General features: G+C 36.8%; 1 protein-coding gene across 8 annotated transcripts in view; it reads right to left on the bottom strand.

Moving 5' to 3' along the window:
- Window positions 1-15,297, bottom strand: part of msn (serine/threonine-protein kinase msn) — a 79,325-nt gene that overhangs the window by 22,143 nt on the left and 41,885 nt on the right. For 6 of the 8 annotated variants that reach the window (XM_090181461.1, XM_090181463.1, XM_090181465.1 and 3 more), the window contains exons 14-17: window positions 6,531-6,790; window positions 4,905-5,003; window positions 2,974-3,002; window positions 753-832 (exon numbers count right to left, since the gene is read on the bottom strand). In XM_090181461.1, the coding sequence (XP_090037587.1) occupies window positions 753-832; window positions 2,974-3,002; window positions 4,905-5,003; window positions 6,531-6,790 (468 nt within the window). The remainder of the gene's footprint in view (window positions 1-752; window positions 833-2,973; window positions 3,003-4,904; window positions 5,004-6,530; window positions 6,791-15,297) is intronic. The other 2 variants (XM_090181466.1, XM_090181468.1) reach the window with 1 other exon arrangement.

Raw genomic sequence — 15,297 nt, 5'->3', positions numbered from 1 at the left:
TCTCACAATTTCCAATTATTGCCAGTGCAGAATTTTCTAAAAGGCCTATTAAACCCAGACTTTAGGGGGTTCATTGCAAGATAGTGTTTGCTAAGTGTAGTGATTCACATGGCATGTGAATAGCAAGTTTCTAGAGGAAAAATTATCTTATCTCCTTCCATGATGACAAGACTGAATAGGTCTTCAAAAAATACCCCAAAAAGAGACAAACTCAGGGATGAATATAAAGTACCAAATAGAACATGATTGTTGATCACATATGCAGTCTATTTTCTAGGATCTTGTTGGATTTAGTTGCCAAGTGAGCTGAAGTTTTTTGGAAAAATATCAACAATTTTTTTCAACTGATATTTGCTTAGGTGATACACCAAAATTATTGGCCATTACAAGCTTACCCATAAATCCCCATCCCAATAAGGGTTTATCTTTTTTTTAATTCTATAGAACTTGCCCAATGGAACATTAACCCTTTCCTAGAAGAGGCTTTTAGACGTTAAATCTTTGAATTAATTTAATTGAAATATTTTTCAGGCAGCAAGTACTACATTTTTTCTTTTATTAACTTTTTTTAATTTATTAGCATTTTGAATTATCAGGTCATAACACTTTAAAGATACTGGGGTTATTCAATGTAAAATATTTTAATAAAAGTAAGTAATTAAACTGCTGAAAAGCCTCTACTATAAAGGAATACACCAAAATTAATTACCATAATAGCAATCAATCAACCTGACTATTGTTTGAAAACTTACTCTTCTGACTAGTGTTCTTTCATCCTCCTCATCTGGTGTCGGTGGTAGTGGTCTGTTAGGTGCTTGATTTGCTGTGTTATCTGAAAAGTTTTAAAAGAAAACGAAGTTTTATTTGGATCTCGGAAACCGAATATATAAAACGAATAACGTAAAGGTGGTAAAAAAAATTATTATTTGTTAACTAAAGACATTACTAGTAATGATTTTATCCAAATAAAGCTTAATTATAATTATAAAATTACACAAAGCAGCATAAGCAGAGTTGTAAATTTTATTAAATTGAGAAAAAATGCACTTTTAAAATTTTTTGTAGTTACATTTATTGTAATTACATATTTCGATTCCTAAAAGTCAGCATTTTGTTCACTATGAAATCAGAAGTTAATGAAAAGATGTTATTTTAGAGCAATAACTTAAATGTAAAGGCATTTTCCCTATTTGTCCACACTAGGATGGCATTATTAAATCCTAACTAAATCTCAAATTCCCTCTCTACACATCATGAGAGGAGGGATGATAACAGCCACCGCAAATTGCCTTCTCCATTGATAGACACAAGTTTATCTGTCAAACACTGTGTGCCAAGAAACACATGCATAGATAATTATACATGTTGAATTTTTTAGCCATAATTAGTAATTAAAACAATTTTGCAATGACTGATACTCCATGGTACTAAATTTATTCCTAAAAACATTGTAAAATGTTTTGTTTTAGCCATAAAGGGTAAAGTGAACTACACAGGCCTCATCGAATTTTATATTAATTTTGGTTGCGCCTGATAGACCTTGTCACGAAGATGCCAAGGGTATTTTTTATTTCGGCCGCAAATGATTATTTAATTTTTTAATTTAATTTTTTAATTTTAAAAATTTCTCATTTTCATTGAATTTCATATTAATTTTGGTTGCGCCTGATAGAGCTTGTCACGTAGATGCCGAGGGTATTTTTTATTTTGGCCGCAAATGATTATTTAATTTTTTAATGTAATTTTAAAAATTTCTCATTTTTGGGCATTTTCACGTGTTTCGTTGTACTTATTTCCGTCGTGTGTTCGCCGACACCACAGTTTCAGTGTCCTAATAATTTCCACGTGATATTCCGGTACTTTATAAAATCAATTACAGTTTTTGTTCATTTTCTAGGTGTTTTGTGTTTTTGAGCCACAAAGTGATATTCCGGTACTTTATAAAATCAATTACAGGTTTTGTTCATTTTCTTGTTTTTTTTGGGCTACAAACGCTTTTTTCTGGTTGATATTTAAACTATATACTTGAAGCGTAAGGCTTGGTACTGTCCTCTAGGCCGCGTTATAGATGGCCCATCGCTTTTTTTAGTATGGGGCTGGGGAGGCGCCCCCAGCGCTTGAGCGAAGTGAGTGCGCGGCACCATTAGGCGCTAATACGGGGAATCTCAAAGTGCGTCAGGCACCAATACGGGGAATTTAGTAACGTCTTTTAAGTGTCTTGGAAGCAAACCTGTTCACATTTTTGTTACTATTTAAGTTGATAATTTATCCCTTACCAAAAAACAAGTGGGATTTCAGTTGGTATACACATTTAAGTTGATATTAAGTTGGTTTTAAGTAGGCTCAAGTTGTCAGCATATTTGAATAAGCAAGTTAGAGGTAATAAGTTGTTATTAAGTTGGTGGGAAAATACTTTTTCTTTAAGTTGGTAATTTGTTGGTTTTACGTTAATATTTAGTTGGCATTTGTCTCAAATACAAACTTAAAACCAACTTATTTTTTGGTAAGGGATATGTTTTACATGCATAGATAGTCTAGCTTGCTAAAGAGAGGGGTATGACAGCAGTAAGGTGAAAAAACTTAACCCTACCTGTCCACATTAAGGAAGATGTCTCTTAAAAATTAGAATATATCCGATAACTTCTTTTCATTAACTTCTGACAATATTTGAAATTTTGATTTTTTTTTTAATTTAAAAATGGTTTAACTCGTAGAATATACTAAAATATTTAGTAATTATACTTAAATGTTTGAAACTCTTAAGGTTTATGGATATATTAATTAAAACAACGACATAATTGCGTTATTATAAAACCAACTAGTTTTGGCACAACATGGTGCCAATGCAAGGCTAAATAAAAAAGGCCTCGACCATTTTGTGCTGAAACTATTTATTTTTTAAATAAAAAAGTATTATTTACGCAATGTTGTAGTAACTTTAATTAACATGTTTAAATAATTAAAATAACATACCTAGAACTTCACCGTAACACTCAGAAGGCCTGGAAATAAATATAATATAAGTACATGGCCTGTCGCAAAGTCCAGACCCATTAATGTTAAAAACAACAAAGAAAACAAGATGTGAATTAAGCTTGCATGCTTCAAACTTTACAGAACAAATAAATCTGGCAAATGTAGCATTTCGGATATTAACTAAAAATTGCCAAAAACCATTCATTCAAAGCATATTAAAGGCCTATAATTTAATTTTAAATAATAACGCATAAACGCATTTGTGTAAAGAAAAACTTTCAAAGATAGATATGAGTAAGTGCACAATAACTTCACCTAGCTCCTTGATGAGTCTGCCCTAAGATACATAATTCCCACGGTTTAAAAGTTTAGTTCATTTAATTGAGATGCACTGGGGTGGATGAACTGACTGCGTTGGACTACGTACACTAATGTTTGTGTGAGTTTAAAATATTGAGCATTATAATTTAATAATATCATGCTAGTATAATGTAATAAATACTAATACAAAGAAACAATAATTTTTTTAAATTTTAACGACACTAAACTTATGGCTAATTTACATATTATCAAAGCAATCACTGTAAATGCTATTTGGTGATATTTATCACATAATTTCCAAGCTTTGAAAAAACTCATACACCATCTAAAAAATTCAAGCAATAATGTCAACCAAATTAGGATAAATAGTGCAAAGAAAATAAAACACATGCTATTGTGATCTAACTGAATATTTCATAAAAATAGTAAGTTAATATAGAAAATATCTATAACATAGTTTTCTAATTTTGTTCCATAGAAAAGTGACCTGTATGCTGCACCAGCAATAAAATTTACATGAAAATTATATCTTACATGTACAAGGTCATTTGACCTTCTATAGTAGTCGTAGCATATAGCATTTAGTCCTTTTTCGATGGAACAACCATAAAGCAAAGAGAATTAAAATGAAAGCACTAATGGATAAAAATATTTTTAGGTAAAACGTTTGTTAATATTTTTTTACCCACACTCTGAAAACTTCACTACTTATGAGAATAATACAAATATTGAAAATGTTACATTATAAAGCAAAAATTAAAAGTGGTTAATTACCATAGCTAATAAACTTAAAGGTCTGTTAATTTTAAAACAAATCGACTGAATATTATTACTACTCTAATTGAACATATATTCTATTCAATGGTAAATACTCTGATTAAAATAATGTTTAAATAGCTACCACATTTCTGAACATACGACATTTTTGTTAATACTATCACAAGTAGCATAATAGACTAGTTTTATTATCCCAGCACAAAGATTTTTGTGACAGTTTCTTTTGCTAACTGGTTTTTGAAACTGATAAATAATAGTTAGAATTATCCACTGCCTGATAATTGAATGAAGGGGCTATTGACTATTAGAAACACTGTTTTTGAAGTTAGATAAGTTACAATTGAAAGCCCCTCAAACTAGCCTGGCCGTTATTACTTTACCTATGATACCATGTAGATGAAAGGTAAGTCCAGTTACCATGCATTAAGGGTGGGGCTACCCCTATTATTGAGATTATTAAGTTGATGCAAGTGAGTTATTAATTATTTTCTTTGGTAGGATTTAAGGGTATATTCTAAAACAGTCATATAATTTTGTAACATATGCACTAAATCTAACAATAGTAATTTAAGAAAAATTCCTATAAAAACATCTACAGAAATGCGGCAATGAATGAGTTAATATATTCTTCATTTCCTAAATAAGTGGCTTGGCACAGAAGTTTGGAAGATAGACTATGTAGTACATAAGAAGAAAGGTGCAAGTTGTGATGAAAATTTGTTACACAGGAAGAAAAAGCTTGAATTTGTTTTAAGATTAGTGAATGGAAGTTAGTGATCAGCAGCAGAATATTCACAGCATTTAGATCTAACACTGCACACAGTCCTCACCTTAAAAGATCTAATTGACTTTTTGGAGGAGAGTTATTCTCCTTGTCTCGATGGTTGTTCAATGAACTGTTATCTCTCATCAGCACCAATTTGCCCTCACTTGAATATAAAATAGCTTAATTGGTTATAATTTTCTAAATCAAAACTACGGCTCATCAATATAAAAAATATTACACTCTTATATAATTAAATGACCAATCAACTACTTAAATGTGCGAAAAAAGTTACAACTTGTAAATATTTGTACCAAAGCTAATTTAAATTATGGGGTGCTTAATATCAACAAGTCCCAATTTTAAAGAAATTTTTTTTAAATACCTATACAAACATCTAACATACAAGCTGAACAAGTTTGTTTTTGCAACAGGAAATCCCTCTTAAGTTGTGCTGATTATTTTTAGGTACCAACTACCAAATTTTAAATGCCAAAAAAAATCATTTACCACAAAGAGCCAAATGCCAGTCATTAGCATGTATGCTAACGTTGATACCAATTAAACATTATTTTTAAGCATATTTTCTCTATAACATTTAAATTGGACATCCAGCTGATGGATTTATAACTGAAATTTTAAATCAAGAGTTGAAGACATTTTCCATAACCTCTAGTTACTGAAAAGAACAGTTACAGACTTTAAGAGACTGATTTATAAAAACCTCTACTGTAAAGGCCAGGTTTCCAAGGGCACTTGGAAATTGCTAAAATGCCAATGTTTGTTTATGGAATTTCTTTGAAAACTACAGCAAAGATTTGCTTTTTCAAGTATGGATCCCAACCCAGAAAGTCGGGGATCCCCAGGTTTTTTACCGGGCCCCGGTTAGGTTAAGGTGGTCAATTTTTGAGTCAGGTTTCTCAAAAAAGGCGGGTTAACAAAATAGAAACTCTGGATTGCCAAAAATAATCAATTTTTTTTGTAATTACAATTGCTTGTCTGCGCATTCAGTTGGCGACAGCATATTGGCAAGACTCATTATTAATTTAAGGGTTTGTAATTGCTGTCATTCGTCTGCCCATCCCTATCTAATTTAAAATAACTTATTTGCTCTTTTAAAAAAAAATTAGTAAACCCGAACCAGGGTTTTCAAGTTTTTTCTTCTCTCACGCCCAATCCCTATTTTCAAGAACCTTTGGAATAGCTTAGCAGATATTAGTTTTGAATCGTACTCCTTCCTCAATTGATAAACAAGACTAAGCTCTTGGGAAAAATAAAACTGAAAATATTTAGAATGTTAAATAAGAAATCTATCATTTGAAAGGTCGAGCAAATCCCAGCCAAATCAAGTACGGAGACAGCTATTTTTCAATTTCATAACCAGCTTATAATATTTTAGACAGAATATTTGTATTTTCGGAGTAAATTGTGCTAACTTAAATCTACATGACGAGACTGAAATGCTAGCCATAACTTGGAAATGATGGTACACAAGTTTACTTAAGGTGCATGAAGTGACGACAAATTACTGTAATACAATTTAACATTAAGAATTCAATAATTATCATAAATTCAAGATCAGTATATGAAATAACGGGTGCAAAACTGAAAACTTTTTAATTGATACTAAACAACAAAGAATATTGGCTGCAGTAAAATAGGAATAACATTTAAGTGACTGAATAAAACTTACAGCGGCCTTGGCGGGTCAGAGGCTAAAAGTGTGCCATCATTAAATCTGATCGCTTCCTCGTCATCATCATCATCGTCAGAATCAGATGCTGGTCCACCTAAGAGAGATGGGCCGTGGTCTGGGGTGCTTCCATTAACCCGAGAAGAAGAGTTTTCACTGCTAGCAATGTTAGAACGACCATTTCTAATTGCACCAGGAACATTGCTATTGCTACCACTAGCAGCCAATTCATTCAACTGAGCAGCTAATACTTCTAATTCCTGAAATGAAATTACAATTCAACAGTGGATTACAGCTGTAGTAAAGATGCTTAAATTTAGAATACTTTGAAATAACATTGAACACTACAGCTGTGTGAGTACTTGATCATTGAGGACCAAACATTTTTTAAAAGGTGGGTACTCTAACACGAACAACAAATTAGTAAATAATCATTGATTATCGTGTACTTGATTAAAGCCCATGCTGACCTCTTTGATTAATTATTCCTTAAGACTACTTGTCAGTTATTATCAGAAGAATAGATAAAACTTACGTAGACTCAGGCAATTTGAGAGAGGGGATACAGTCTATATATTATTATCAATCACGGATCTGAAACATTCTTACACAAAATTTATTGGGTGAAGTGAACTACAACAGCCTCATTGAATTTTATATTAATTTTGGTTGCGCCTGATAGACCTTGTCACGTAGATGCAGAGTGTATTTTTTATAAATAAATGAAATGATTATTTAATTTTTTAATGTAATTTTAAAAATTTCATATTTTTGGGCATTTTCACATGTTTCGTTGGACTTATTTCCGTCGTGTGTTCGCCGACACCACAGTTTCGGTGTCCAAATAATTTCCACGTGATATTCCCGATATTCCTGCACTTTATAAAATCAATTACAGTTTTTGTTCATTTTCTAGGTGTATTGTATTTTTGGGCCTGTTACGTTATTTTTATATTTAACTTCATTTTTATATATATTTTTCATTTACCATATACCATTATGAAACGTGCCCCCCCCCCCTACGCTTTTAAGGGAAGAGAAAGTCGTGGAGTGCCCAGTTCTCAGAAGTCGCGCGGGACCGAGAGAACAGGGCTTCGAGGCTCTAAGTGGTTACTTTGCCCCCCCCCCCTTAATGACCGCTCGGGAACTCCAACCCTTTTCTTTAATTTCGATTCTCCTTTAAAAATTATCGTGCCGATGGGCAACTTTAGAAGTTGCTAAAAATATTTTAACTGTCAGTGACTATTGTCACTGAAAATATTTACAATGTTGTTTTGAACTTTTTGGTGGGAATATCGGGGAATATTCATGTCAAGATTGGGTTTTCGGATCGTCACTGCCATTAACAATAAAAAGCCAGATAAGCCATAGCAAAAGAAGCCATTTCTAAACCGTTAATTGTCAGCCCACTGCCAGTCATGATACATGAACCATAAAGTCATTTCAACCTACTTTTACCCTTTTCTCGCCATATACTCAATAATAAGAAAATAAACGCTTCTCTTAATCCGCTAAAATGTTTGGATTGGCCAGAACTTAGCCCCTCTCATGACCTACGATTGGTGTCACCCAGTGACCCTAACACGTGATTTCATGTGCCAAGACATCCAAAAATACAATAAAACCAGCGAGAGTGAAACAGAAGCAGTGAGATGTCCGACGACTTTAGCCTGGGAGGCAAGTTTTTCCATATAGGCCTGGGAGGCTAGAGTTTTCGCAAATATTAGTCTGAACCAGACTTCGCTTTCGTTCCGCAAGTTTAAAAGAGTATTAAAAATTCAAAAGAGACAAATCTGTCTGAATCGGGAATGTGCAAACCTCTTCGTCGAAGTCCTCGTCCATCATCACCTACTAATCTTCACCTGTGGCCAAAACTTTTCATTAATCTACGTTTTTCCGTTTCTGGAGGAATGCATTGGTGTATGGTACCCAACGAAGAGATAAGTACTTTCGTCTAATATATGGCTTGGCTTTAGGTAAAACAAAAGGGCAAAACCCTGGCAGTGACAAACAATCCCTATTAGAGACAAAGTTTTTTTTTAATTGCATGTATTTAGTGTCGGGGAAAAATGAGTATTTAGTGGGAGGGTAGCTCTAAAGTATTTGGGGCGGGAATTTATTGGGGATTGAGAGTGTACGGTTTTGATAAAGGAAGCAAGAATTCCTAATGTATATTTGATGTATTGTAATAGTGTATTAATTTAACCATTGGCACGATAATTCCCAAGAATAAATTTTAAACGTTAACCTTGATCCAGTACAAATATTTTCACCCACAGGAGCTCTTCCTCTTCATATTTAATGTTACGGCTATCTAGAGAACCCCTAGGAAGAATTTAAAATTACGATAAAAAAAGCGTAACAGGCCACAAAGTGATATTCCCATACTTTATAAAATCAATTACAGGTTTTGATCATTTTCTAGGTGTTTTGTATTTTTGGGCCGCAACAGTTTATTTCAGGTTGATATTAAAAGTATATACTTGAAGCGTAAGGCTTGGTACTGTCCTCTAGGCCGCGTTATAGATGGCCCATTCCTTTTTTTTAGTATGGGGTTGGAGAGGCGCCGCGCGCCCCCAGGGCTTGAGCGAAGTGTTAGAAATATAATCAAATAATTTTATTGCTTATGTACTGTGCTCATCATTTATCTCGTCGTCTGCTACAGCCTACAGATCTATTGTTTCAGAACTTTTAGTTTTGGTTACGTTTTTGGTTCTGGACCTGCTAGTCATGTAGTTTTTATAATCCCATTTTTCTTATTAAATAGTGTACTTTATTACTAAAGCATTTTACATAAGTCTGTAAATGAATCTTTTAATGAATTTAAATCGTTTTGAACATTAAGTCCTTGTATTTTGATCCAAGATATTCTACAAATGGTAAACAGAGCGTGGTTTACAAGGCTTATATATAGTGACTATAAAGAATGTTCTAGAAGATAAACTAGATAGACATATACAGACCAAACTATAAAGAAAAATGGCAAGTAACTCAGGAGATATTAACTCTGTTGGCTCTTTTACATTTGAGAAACTAAATGAAGATAATTATATGGACTGGAAGTTTTATATGAAGAATGGTTTACTCTATGATGGTTTGTGGGGAATTATAGATGGTACAGATGCCTTACCCACAGGAGCAGCAGTGACAACTACACAAATAGAAAGATATAATACTAGAAAGCAGAGAGCGTTAAGCAAGATAGCTATGGGAGTAGACACTCACCACCAGAAAATTCTAGATGGTCATGATAATGCGCCCGAAGCATGGAAAGCACTTCAAGATATATATGAACCAAAATCAAGAGTACGGATTGGAGAATTACGAGAAGCATTTCAAGCGATAAGGTTTACTCTGATAAAAAACATGGTAAGCAACCCTGTATTGTTTTTTTGCCATATGGACTTATGTAATAATGACGTCATTCTGAATCATCTTTTTATGGGCGGCCATGAATATTACTCACTAATCTCTCAACTGTCATTGACAATGCATGTATACAATTTCTTTAACGTTTTAATCCTTTACAAATAAATTATTATCAAGTTTAATGTTGATACCGTCGTTATTAAATACCTCCTTCAATTGGCATCTCTGCTGGGGACGACGTTTGTGAAGGCGGTAAAGGACAACAGACCAAGGCTTAAAACAGTTTGTCAACATTGATATAAATGGTGACAATAGGAACCAACCATAACTACAGGACATGGAGTTTCGATATGCAGACGATATTAAGGAGTCATGGTTTATGGGAGATAGTCGCCAACACAGAAACTCCTCCAGCCCAAACAGCATCAGCTGAGGTGAAGCAGTTGTATATCAACCGAGAGTCAAGGGCTTATTCAACAATAGCCCTGGGACTATCAGAAGATTTGAGGAGTTTGATCGAGGGTCAAACAACAGCTGATGGGATTTGGACAGCGTTGAAGACCGCATTTGAACAACAATCGAGAGCACGTATCGGTATGTTAAGAAAACAGTTTTATAACCTTGAATATCAAGAAGGGGAAAGCATGCCTGTTTTCATTGGCCAGGTTTACTATGCTCGATGACAACTGGATGAAGCTGGGCAGGCGGTAACTGATACCGATGTTGCGTATCAATTAATAGGATCATTACCGGAGACTTATCAAAGTTTGGTGTCAGTCATATATAATGCTCCAGATACCGATTTCACTCCTGGTATTATTAAGGATCAACTTATCGCTGAATATGGGCGACAACAGTTAAAAGAGGTAGCGCCAAAACGAAAGTCAAAGGCTTTTGCAACACAAGTAAAGAAGACCTCTAATTCTCTAAAAAGGCGTTTCCAAGGACGATGTAATTACTGCAACGTATGGGGTCATCGAGCGGCTGACTGTCGTAATAAAGAGGTGGATAACAAAGAGAACAATAAGAAGGAAAATGAGAGAAACAAGGTGAGTACAGGAGCATTCATAGCTTCAGCACTGGTTATGAATACCACCCGTTCAGATGAGTGGACACTTGACACTGCTGCAACACTTAACTTTTGCTATCGTAACGAGTGGTTCTGTACATATACAGCGGTTGAATTGGAGGCCTATGTAGCAGAAGGCAAGTCAGATGTGGTTGGTCGCGGTGACATATGGCTCTATATCGGAAAGAACATTTTTCAGCTCCGAGACTTAATGCATGCTCCAAGAATGAACAGAAACCTCATATCTGGGCGATTAAACGATCAAGCAGGCTATAGGTCGGTTATAGAACATTCTAGCTGGGCAATTGAAAGGAATTGAACTGTGGCACAAGCGTTTATGTGACATAAACGAAGAAGATTTAAAATTTATGGCGTCAAGAAACATGTTGGAAGGACTAAAATTCCCACGTGGGAATCTAGCAGATTGTACTGCCTGCCGAATGGCGAAGAGCACTAGAAGTACACATCCATCGAATCCGAATATCAGGAGTAATGAAATTTTAGAACTAGTACATTCTGATGTGTGGGGTCCAATTTCTATCCCCTCATTAGGGGGGGCGAAATATTATGTCACATTTATAGATGACAAGAGCCGGTATATGAAAGTTTATTTTATGAAACGGAAGAATGAAGCTTTTGCTTGTTGACTGGACAAAAGATCAAAATATTACGAACGGACAATGGGATGGAGTATCTAGCTAATGATCTAACCAAATATTGTAGAGAAGGAGGACTGAAACATGAACGTACCAATACCTACTCACCACAAATGAATGGGGTGGCAGAGCGGGTTAACCGCACCATTCTGGATACGGTTAGAGCCATTATGGAGGATGCACATTTGCCGTACAATCTATGGGCTGAGTTGGTTAGCGCCGCAGTTCATGTGAAAAATCGGTCAAGACATTCAAAGCTGGCAGATAAAGTTCCGTTGGAAATCTAGCGTAATAAAAAGCCAAGTGGACGATTTTTGCGGCGTATTGGATGTCAAGTATTCACACATATACCAGGACCAAAGCGACAACATAAGTTGCAGATGTGGGCGAGGAAAGGAGTCCTTGTTGGCTATGCAGTCAATACGATGGGGTATCGGGTATGGTACCCAGAAGACGGGATGGTCATGGAATCAAAGCATTGCAAGACCCACATAGATGGCGCCGGAAAGTGAGGGCGGAATATGTGTAGCTGGGCGCCACCTAGATTTGGACTTCCGGGGTACGTTTTATCGGGAGAGTCGGCAGATTGGAAGGAGACGCGATAGCAGACAGACGGGCTCCTAAAATCACCCCCAGGCCACAAGGTTCAACGACAAGGTTGTGAGTAGATTAAAAGGATTTTGATACTAAATACGTTCTGCCTCGTTATTGCCCTACTTTTACGAAGCGGCAAAATTAGTTCCTTACATTTTGGTGCCCCGAGTGAGGAAATGCATAAAACGAAGTCGCCATAATCGTAAGAAACCTCACGCTGTTGTCGTCGTTTCCATGGGCGAAAATTGGGGGCGTTTTTACAATACGTCGCCGCCATTTTTGTTGTGCCGCTGGTTTTCGCGCCAATTTCGTTACTCATACGGGCACGTGGCCTCCATAGCCAATGAACGAGGAGATTGCAAACAACAACACGGTCGCCATTGTTGTTGTAGCCCTGCACTTGGAAGCTAGTCTTTCTTCTGTCTTACGTTTTCGCAGAGCCTTGGTGGTTGAAGGTATCAATTTTTATATCATATCAATTTTTATTTTTATTATTATTATTGTCGGTATGCTGGGCCTTTTTGATTATTTGTTGGCAGTGGCTTGGCTTGTGCTATGTTGGACCCTCAGTTATGTGAGTTTGAGAGCCATACGATATTACGTCGGACATGATTACGGTCAGTTACAACTGGTAATACGTATTATGGAATGGTTGCCATTGACAATTGGGTTGCTTATTTTATTCATAATAAAGTTGACCCGTTTTCTTTGTACCCGATTTATCATACCTTGTTTATGGGGAATTGACTGGAGTTATCAAAGGGCATGGTCTTGGTGTACCACCCCAACGACACCTGGTCAATTACCAGGCAATCAGCCGAGTACCACGATGGTAGGTCAAGACCCTCTAACGAATTTTTTAACCACTAGTGGGCCATTACCAAGTCCAACCACAGTAACGAGTTCTCCGACAGCCAGTAGAGCCATAGCAAGTCCGACAGTTGCAACAACCACAACCAGCCCTCAACCAACGTATACCCTAGCTGACTTGATGAAAGTTATACAGGACGCGATGAATTTGGTTACACCTCCCCCATCTACCGCACCAACACCTCCCTCTGTCGGTGGTACGCCTCAACATTCAGGACCGACCTCGCCGAGTATGACACAACGCTTGCAAAGACTACGGTCGTATACCCCACCACGAACAACGCCTAACACACCACAAGGAGGGTCTCCATTTCATATTTCAGTTCCGACTTGAAGTGATCCACAACCACGGGCCGTCCACTTCAGTAGCCCGATTGGACAACAGACCCAGCCAGGTGGTATACAACCTCTGCCACCGACCCGATTGTCATTGGGGTCGACCGTTGGTTCCGGAAGACGAACCTCGATGGGATCACAATATGGCACCACTGTCTTGGGGTCAAGCGTGAGTAATATAAAAATACCCATACCAACATTTTCTGGTTCAGACGAAAATCCTAGAGCTTTTCTCAAGGAACTGATGATATATATGAATGTTAAGCAACTGGAGATTGCGGATTTAGCTGCTATCGCCAGAACTATTTTTATAGGTAGCGCTCGCATCTGGTACGATGGTTTTGAAACAACTTATGACCCAACCACTTGGACTTGGCAGCTCTTCGAAAAAGCGTTTGGGAAACGTTTCATACCAGATGGACGTGAGAAGAATCTGAGGTTTCAAATTGAAAACACCCGGCAGACAAACGTGGAGTCGGTCAGCAGTTTTATGGACCGGGTAATACAAAAAAACCTAATGTTAAGTCAACCAATACCACAAGCAGAGTTGGTCACTACTCTGAAGTATAATGTGTTACCAATTTATGCTCAACATTTGATGACATATAACAAGGATGATTTAGATGAGTTTCGGCAGACTGTTGAAAGCATGGAGCAGATGATGGGTCCGCAAGCAACTCATACGAGTTCTGTGGGTAGTACAGCATCAACACTGATGAACACTGTCTACAATCAGCCCTGCCCCTACTGCGACCAGTTCGGTCATCCACCTAGCCTTTGCTCCCAGACAAGCAATATTGGTCGATATCAAGGTCCGTATAGCAGAGGGGGGGTAGCTGGTAACAGAAGTCAGCGAACCCGTTCTACAAAAAAGGAGGAGCCTCCTGTAACAGCGGAAATGAAGAAGGAAAACTAGAGGTACGATTGAAAGACGCAGGAGTTCAATCCTCTGATCAACAAACCCCTGCATTATTAAGTATGAAATTGCGACAATCATTTGGAGTGTTTTTAACTGTAACAAATAAAAATGAATTATTGGCATGCATCGATACTGGGGCAGAAGCTAGTTTTATAACTAAGAGGTATTTGGACACGTTAGGAGAATACATACTCAATAACAATCCCTCTATCTGTTTTCAAGCTAATGGGGAAACTATACCTATTTTTGGGCAAGTAATATTGCCAACCCAAGTAAATAACGTCGACACAGGTGAAGTCACTTTTAACGTCATTGGCTCTTTACCGTGTGAAATGGTTTTAGGTACTGATTTCCTGACCCGGATACGAGCAATCATTGATTTCAGTCGTTACGAGATGCGATGGAGTAACCACGTAACCAGCTTACACCGAATGGACTGTGAACAAAGGAGCGCACAGGAAGAGGTTCCCGTACACGTTCTGGATGACGTTCATAAGGTCCTAGATACGGATAACACTACTCCTCAGCAAAGGTGTGAATTAATTAATCTCCTTAGAGAATTTCCAACAGTTGTCACCAATCGAGTAGGGCGAACTGACTGGCTACATCATGAAATCAAAGTAAAACCAGGGTCGCAACCAGTACAAAAGAAACCACGACGGTTTACCGGCAAGAAGAGAGAGATTGTCGATGAAGAGGTACAGACGATGCTACGAGATGGCGTTATTGTCCCTTCTACATCACCGTGGGCGAGTCAAATACACATAGTGGGTAAAAAGGACGGCGGTCGACGAGTTTGTGTTAATTACAAATCGGTTAACGATGTAATCGAAGATGACCCGTATCCCTTGCCCCGTATCAATGATATTTTTGAGAAGATCAGGAAACCCAAGTATGTGACAAGATTGGATTTACGAGCAGGTTTCTGGGAAGTTCCAATGGATCCGGGAAGTG

This window comes from Leiobunum rupestre, chromosome 7 (assembly GCF_980474605.1).
Source record: "Leiobunum rupestre chromosome 7, qqLeiRupe1.1.hap1, whole genome shotgun sequence".
Lineage (NCBI taxonomy): Eukaryota > Metazoa > Arthropoda > Arachnida > Opiliones > Sclerosomatidae > Leiobunum > Leiobunum rupestre.
This window is presented reverse-complemented; position numbering and strand designations above follow the sequence as displayed.